At 47.6% G+C, this 7,983-nt stretch overlaps 1 protein-coding gene across 1 annotated transcript; it reads left to right on the forward strand.

Moving 5' to 3' along the window:
• Positions 1-2,376: 2,376 nt before the first annotated feature.
• On the forward strand, positions 2,377-6,796 carry PAXX (PAXX non-homologous end joining factor). The gene is made up of 7 exons (XM_040404857.1): positions 2,377-2,506; positions 4,356-4,416; positions 4,540-4,586; positions 4,843-5,033; positions 5,724-5,798; positions 6,003-6,090; positions 6,360-6,796. Exons 1-7 carry the CDS (start codon positions 2,406-2,408, stop codon positions 6,391-6,393), a joined length of 597 nt encoding a protein of 198 aa, XP_040260791.1. The 5' UTR covers positions 2,377-2,405; the 3' UTR covers positions 6,394-6,796.
• Positions 6,797-7,983: the final 1,187 nt, after the last annotated feature.

Consider the following 7,983-nt stretch of genomic DNA (forward strand, 5'->3'; position numbering starts at 1 on the left):
GGAGCCCCCCACCGCAGCCATAACCCCCACCGACCCCCTGTGTATTACCATTTACCCGCACAATCCAAGCCTTCCTCTGTTAAAATGTTATTTCACCTGGGAAAGCTGGGTGATAGACAACATGGCCTCTCTTACAGCTCCTGCAGAAGCTGTCACCCAGCTTTCCCAGACTCCTGAAAGGTAAATCTGCCTAGCTGCACGGAGAAACAGAGGCAGGGGATGTGTCAGTACATAACTAGGCGGATCAGCCAGTCGGGAGTCTAGGAAAGCTGGGTGACAACCTTTATGGGAGCAATGATGGATTTACTGGTTGTCACCCAGCTTTCCCAGACTCCTGAAAGGTAAATCTGCCTAGTTGTACAGAAATATAGAAGCAGGGGATGTGTCAGTACATAACTAGGCAGATCAGCCAGTCAGGAGTCTGGGAAAGCTGGGTGACAACCTTTATGAGAGCAATGATGGCGGCTATACTGGTTGTCACCCAGCTTTCCCAGACTCCTGAATGGTAAATCTGCCTAGTTGTACAGAAACATAGAAGCAGGGGATGTGTCAGTACATAACTAGGCAGATCAGCCAGTCAGGAGTCTGGGAAAGCTGGGTGACAACCTTTATGGGAGCAATGATGGAGGCTATACTGGTTGTCACCCAGCTTTCCCAGACTCCTGAAAGGTAAATCTGCCTAGTTGTACAGAAATATAGAAGCAGGGGATGTGTCAGTACATAACTAGGCAGATCAGCCAGTCAGGAGTCTGGGAAAGCTGGGTGACAACCTTTATGGGAGCAATGATGGATTTACTGGTTGTCACCCAGCTTTCCCAGACTCCTGAGTGGTAAATCTGCCTAGTTGTACAGAAATATAGAAGCAGGGGATGTGTCAGTACATAACTAGGCGGATCAGCCATTCGGGAGTCTAGGAAAGCTGGGTGACAACCTTTATGGGAGCAATGATGGAGGCTATACTGGTTGTCACCCAGCTTTCCCAGACTCCTGAATGGTAAATCTGCCTAGTTGTACAGAAATATAGAAGCAGGGGATGTGTCAGTACATAACTAGGCAGATCAGCCAGTCAGGAGTCTAGGAAAGCTGGGTGACAACCTTTATGGGAGCAATGATGGAGGCTATACTGGTTGTCACCCAGCTTTCCCAGACTCCTGAAAGGTAAATCTGCCTAGTTGTACAGAAATATAGAAGCAGGGGATGTGTCAGTACATAACTAGGCAGATCAGCCAGTCAGGAGTCTGGGAAAGCTGGGTGACAACCTTTATGGGAGCAATGATGGATTTACTGGTTGTCACCCAGCTTTCCCAGACTCCTGAGTGGTAAATCTGCCTAGTTGTACAGAAATATAGAAGCAGGGGATGTGTCAGTACATAACTAGGCGGATCAGCCATTCGGGAGTCTAGGAAAGCTGGGTGACAACCTTTATGGGAGCAATGATGGAGGCTATACTGGTTGTCACCCAGCTTTCCCAGACTCCTGAATGGTAAATCTGCCTAGTTGTACAGAAATATAGAAGCAGGGGATGTGTCAGTACATAACTAGGCGGATCAGCCATTCGGGAGTGTAGGAAAGCTGGGTGACAACCTTTATGGGAGCAATGATGGAGGCTATACTGGTTGTCACCCAGCTTTCCCAGACTCCTGAAAGGTAAATCTGCCTTGTTGCACAGAAATATAGAAGCAGGGGATGTGTCAGTACATAACTAGGCGGATCAGCCAGTCAGGAGTCTAGGAAAGCTGGGTGACAACCTTTATGGGAGCAATGAGGGAGGCTATACTGGTTGTCACCCAGCTTTCCCAGACTCCTGAAAGGTAAATCTGCCTTGTTGCACAGAAATATAGAAGCAGGGGATGTGTCAGTACATAACTAGGCGGATTAGCCATTCAGGAGTCTAGGAAAGCTGGGTGACAACCTTTATGGGAGCAATGATGGATTTACTGGTTGTCACCCAGCTTTCCTAGACTCCTGAAAGGTAAATCTGCCTTGTTGCACAGAAATATAGAAGCAGGGGATGTGTCAGTACATAACTAGGCAGATCAGCCAGTCAGGAGTCTAGGAAAGCTGGGTGACAGCCATTCTATGACAGCAATGAGGGAGGCTATACTGGTTGTCACCCAGCTTTCCCAGACTCCAGAACATGAATGGTATGTCTGTCTATTCGTAAAGTCGAGGTTGCACTTGGTGACTTTACGCCGTAGGTTTTGTTTCCGTTTTTGTCTGCGGGTGGCCAGTGTCAGTGACAATGATGGAGGTCATCCTTCTACAATTATAAGAGAAACACGGTGCCTTAAGGGTTAATCCCCGCAGCCTCCTCCCATGGCCCTGGCTTTTGGTGTGCAGATCACTCCCATCATGGTCTCAGCTCCTCCTGTTGCAGGAAGTGAAGTTTGAATTTACTACTGACAATGGAGGCTGAGCCCTGGTCCACCCTGTGCACGGTCAGCCATGCCAGCCAGCGGTACCTGTGCCTCTGCAGAGTCCAGACTGGCACCGACCTCAGGATACAGTGAGTAATGGCCACCACTAGGCTCCTGGAGGTGGGCATGGTGCATGGGGATGATTAACTCTTGCTGTCAGAAGTATCTGCAAAAAAGAACAAAAAGATATAAAAGGCGTAAAATCCCAAACCGCCCAACTTTTTGGACGGTCAAAGAGGAACACTCGTGGTTTATTGGGTGAAAGATCCCATTTTCCTGCATATTTATATATGTCGATAGTTTTTCTTTTACACAATAGCAGAACAATTAGCTGAATATAAAAATTTGTAAAATCCCAAAAGACGGGCTTTAATATATATATATATATATACCAGAGAAACACATTCTGGATCAATATTGTAAATGTACAAATCTGCACCTCAGACCTAAAAGAGGGACATTTAATGAGCAAAGAGGGACTTGGGTCAAAAAGAGGGACCCTTGGGACGGGAGGTCTGTAATCCTGACGGCTACACTATAATGTATACACGTTTCAGCCCTAAAAATACCTTTAAATGTAGAGGGTGCCTGTCATGATGCCTAGAGGGGGTTAAAGGGGCAGTGCGGTTTGGACCAAGGACATATTTTGAGCATGTATGGCACTACTTGGGCACCATCTGTTGGCATCTGCAGTGGAGGGTCTGGGGTGTGAAAAAGGGTAGTTTGAGGTCTAGTCTGGGGTGTGAAAAAGGGTAGTTTGAGGTCTGGTCTGGGGTCTGTAAAGGGGTAGTTTGAGGTCTAGTCTGTAAAGGGGTAGTTTGAGGTCTGGTCTGTAAAGGGGTAGTTTGAGGTCTGGTCTGTAAAGGGGTAGTTTGAGGTCTGGTCTGTAAAGGGGTAGTTTGAGGTCTGGTCTGTAAAGGGGTAGTTTGAGGTCTGGTCTGTAAAGGGGTAGTTTGAGGTCTGGTCTGTAAAGGGGTAGTTTGAGGTCTGGGGTCTGTAAAGGGGTAGTTTGAGGTCTGGTCTGTAAAGGGGTAGTTTGAGGTCTGGTCTGGGGTCTGTAAAGGGGTAGTTTGAGGTCTGGTCTGGGGTCTGTAAAGGGGTAGTTTGAGGTCTGGTCTGGGGTCTGTAAAGGGGTAGTTTGAGGTCTGGTCTGGGGTCTGTAAAGGGGTAGTTTGAGGTCTGGTCTGGGGTCTGTAAAGGGGTAGTTTGAGGTCTGGTCTGGGGTCTGTAAAGGGGTAGTTTGAGGTCTGGTCTGGGGTCTGTAAAGGGGTAGTTTGAGGTCTGGTCTGGGGTCTGTAAAGGGGTAGTTTGAGGTCTGGTCTGTAAAGGGGTAGTTTGAGGTCTGGTCTGTAAAGGGGTAGTTTGAGGTCTGGTCTGGGGTCTGTAAAGGGGTAGTTTGAGGTCTGGTCTGTGGTTTGGAAAAGGAATAGTTTGAGGGCTCAGGTTTATAAAGGGGTGGTTTGAGGTCTGGTCTGGGGTCTGTAAAGGGGTAGTTTGTGGTCTGTTGTGGGGTCTGTAAAGGGGTAGTTTGAGGTCCGGTCTGGGGTCTGTATATTTTTGGGAGTGGAGTATATATTATATGTTTTTGTTTGTTTGTTTGTTTATTTAGGGGGTCTGTATTTTAAGGTCGTGGTGTGTTTTTTTTTTTTGTTTGTTTTTTAGGGAGTCTGGACTATCTTTATTCAGGATCATTTTTAGGGGGTCTGGTCTTGGTTCTCTGTTTAGGAGGGGAGCCGAATCTGCCTTTATTTGTTTAGGGGGTCTGGCCTGGGGGCTGTATTTTCAGGGTGTGCTGAAAGGAGTCACAGGTACTATTTGTGATTCAAACGCTGTATATTAAGGTCGTGTTCTATAAAAATGGGTGGTGCATAAAGCTGGCCGGTATGGATCCCTATATTTACTACTCTATGGTCACTCCATCTCCTTGTTTCTGTCTAGTGTGACTAACAGCAATGAAGTGTGGAGGACGGACCCCATAGAGGAGGCCCTGGAGGAATGGGTAAGGGGGCTGTGTGACTCTGATTGGGCAGGGTGACTTCCTGTAGGCCCATCTCATTACCTCATGTTATAGTCATGTGACATCATCACCCACCGTTCTTTACCCGTGACTTCTGTATTTTAGGACGCGGTTCGTAATGTGACCTCACGTGATCTGGTGAGCAAATTGCGGTAAGTTCTCAGTGGTGGTGGCACCATTTTTTTGGAGGGCAAAGCAAGGGGGTCAGTGGTGGTGGCCATGTTGTGGGGTATCGTGTGGTTTTAGCGGTGAGCCAAATACATGGAGGGAGGTTCACGGCTCCATGTTCTCTTAGTCCACCCAGTGGCCAGCTTGTCTACGACCATTTCTTACAAAGGGGCCCCAACGTGTGGCCCTAAATACATGTCCTGCTAATGAATTCCCCCCAAAACTTGTGTCTTTCTACAGGGAACACTTCCAGAGCAGCCCCCCGCTTCTAGAGGTGCAGGGCAGCATTGCGAGCTTGTCTTTCCAGGTGGATTCTGGGAAGTTTTCCCTGGACCTTTTAAAGGTTCCCATCTCTGAGGCGCGAGCGCAGGTGCAAGATGTGTTATTCCACTTGTCAGATCGAGTGAGGAGTTTAGAGGCGCTTCTTAAAGGTACAGTCAACATTTGCGGTAATGTGTAATAATCGATCAATTGCATTGAAATATATGGAAAATCAGTGCTGCCAACGGTGGTAAAAAACAGTATTGCAAGCAACAGACTTGCAATACGACTGTATGTATTTTGCTATACGCAAAAAATACGGATGACGTCCGTGTGCATTCCGTATTTTGCGGAACGTAACAGTTGGCCCCTAATAGAACAGTCCTATCCTTGTCTGTAATGCAGACAATAATAGGACGTATTCAATTTTTTTTTGCGGAATGGAAATACGGACATACGGAAACGGAATGAATTTTTTGCGGAACCACTGAAATGAATGGTTCCACATACCTTCTGCAAAAAAACCCAGAACAGCCACGAAAAGAAAATACGTTTGTGTGCATGAGCCCTTACCTGTAAACTACTGTGGACTGGTAATCCAGGGCATTTTAAAGGCACCATAGAGTAGAACTGCGCATTTGGAGTAACTTTGTATATTGACTTCTTATACTCCAGTCACATGCAAAGCTGCATTCAGAATTCTGCGATTTTTCCTGCTAAGCAGCAAATATCCAGAGTGCTGGCCCCTGCTGGTTCGGAGTCTGGCTAGAGAAGGAATAGCTTTGTTTTCTAGGAGATGCAGCTTTGGATGTGACTGGAGTAAAGGACGCCATATTAAATAGTATTAAACATCTTTTTAGATAGGGAGGACAGCGCCGCTCCGTCCGTCAGTCCAGCGAAGCAATCGCAGAGGAACCAGCTGCTCCTTATTCCAGGTGGGTGAATGTCTGCACAAATGGGTTTTGGGGGAAACCTGTACAAAATTTTTATTTTTATTTTTTTTTCTCCGTCAGGGAAAGCTGGATGACCGCCATTACAGCTCCTATAGATGTCACCCAGCTTTCCCTGGCACAGTTAGAACTAAGAAATGGCTGCACAGAGGAGATTGGAGATCCCTTCAATTTTCTTTTTGTTCTCAGATGTTAGAAAGAAAGGTTTTGGGGGGTCGTCCTCACAGGTGAAGAAGAGGCTCCCCGGGGAATCGCTTATTAATCCTGGCTGTAAGAGGTAACGTGATGTCTCGTACTTCATAGACACCTTCAGTGTAAAGCATGGAGGTTTTTCCTTCTGGTTGTCATGGCTATGTCTAGGTGTATACCAGTGACTACACTTTCTCCTCTAGTCTATACTATATACCGTATATGGATATATTATATAATATATATATTATACATGTTGATGAGCTGTCACAGCCAGAATAGAAACCACTGTACTTTACACTACAGGCTGCATCCCTTTATACTGAACACTAACATGAACCTGATCTTTCCTTGTAGTAAAAAAGCAGCCAAGGGGGTCGATTTTGAATAATCATGAGGACGTGCAGGAAGGTAACGTCATCTTAAACCGGCGGTGGCCATTTTGTGATCTTAAGCAGGAGGTGGCCTCTATGTACAAGGAACCTGCAACTCACGAAAGTAGAAAATGCATATTATTACATTAGGGAAGAGCTTTGTGGCGTTACCACAACCTCAATATTTCCCTATGGGGATAAATTCACGGATCGATAGCAAAAATTCCAATATGGCCGCCAGTACTTTTTATTGTATCTTGCATTTGCGACCGCATTGGCATTTATTGCTTGCAATGTCGCAATTCGACCTTGTTGTCACGCCCTAACTATGAAGCAGAACATTAAGGAAGTGATATTGACGCCAAAAGTGGCCATGGAGGTTCCGACGGATGGAACTCTACCCCATCAGTTGAAATTCTCTTTAGGCCTCATGCACACGACCGTTGTGTGCACCCGTGGCCGTTGTGCCGTTTTCCGTTTTTTTTCGCGGACCCATTGACTTTCAATGGGTCCGTGGAAAAATAGGAAAATGCACCGTTTTGCAGCCGCATCCGTGATCCGTGTTTCCTGGCCGTGAAAAAAATATGACCTGTCCTATTTTTTTCACGGCCAACGGTTCACGGACCCATTCAAGTCAATGGGTCCGTGAAAGAACACGGATGCACACAAGATTGGCATCCGTGTCCGTGATCCGTGGCCGTAGTTTAGTTTTTATACAGACGGATCCGAAGATCCGTCTGCATAAAGCTTTTTCAAAGCTGAGTTTTCACTTCGTGAAAACTCAGAACCGACAGTATATTCTAACACAGAAGCGTTCCCATGGTGATGGGGACGCTTCTAGTTAGAATACACTACAAACTGTGTACAAGACTGCCCCCTGCTGCCTGGCAGCCCTGATCTCTTACAGGGGGCCGTGATCAGCACAATTAACCCCTTCAGGTGCGGCACCTGAAAGGGTTAATTGTACTATCATATCCCCCTGTAAGAGATCAGGGCTGCCAGGCAGCAGGGGGCAGACCCTCCCCAGTTTGAATATCATTGGTGGCCAGTGCGGCCCCCCCCCCCCCCTCCCTCTATTGTAATAATTCGTTGGTGGCACAGTGTGCGCCCCCCCCCCCTCCCTCCCTCCATTGTAATAATTCGTTGGTGGCACAGTGTGCGCCCCCCCCCCCCCTTCCTCCCTCTATTGTAATAAATCGTTGGTGGCACAGTGTGCGCCCCCCATTGCCCCCCCCCCCTCCCTCTATAGCATTAACAACGTTGGTGGCCAGTGTGCGGCCTCCCATCCCCCCCCCCCCCCCCCCCATCATTGGTGGCAGCGGAGTTCCGATCGGAGTCCCAGTTTAATCGCTGGGGCTCCGATCGGTAACCATGGCAACCAGGACGCTACTACAGTCCTCGTTGCCATGGTTACTTAGCAATAGTACAATAGTTGAAGAGTCATACTTACCTGCTGCTGCGATGTTCGTGTCCGGCCGGGAGCTCCACCTACTGGTAAGTGACAGTGACAGGTCTGTGCGGCGCATTGCTAAATGAACCGTCACTTACCAGTAGGAGGAGCTCCCGGCCGGACACGAACATCACAGCTCCCAGGTAAGTATGAATCT

The sequence above is a fragment of the Bufo bufo genome, chromosome 8, assembly GCF_905171765.1.
Source record: "Bufo bufo chromosome 8, aBufBuf1.1, whole genome shotgun sequence".
In the NCBI taxonomy this organism is placed as follows: domain Eukaryota; kingdom Metazoa; phylum Chordata; class Amphibia; order Anura; family Bufonidae; genus Bufo; species Bufo bufo.

Bases quoted from the DNA above. Each gene is read 5' to 3' on its own strand.
- PAXX (XM_040404857.1), top strand. From the start codon at position 2,406: ATGGAGGCTGAGCCCTGGTCCACCCTGTGCACGGTCAGCCATGCCAGC. The intron at 4,417-4,539 runs GTAAGGGGGCTG...TCTGTATTTTAG, and splicing joins AGGAGGCCCTGGAGGAATGG to GACGCGGTTCGTAATGTGAC. The intron at 5,799-6,002 runs GTGGGTGAATGT...TTTTGTTCTCAG, and splicing joins CCAGCTGCTCCTTATTCCAG to ATGTTAGAAAGAAAGGTTTT.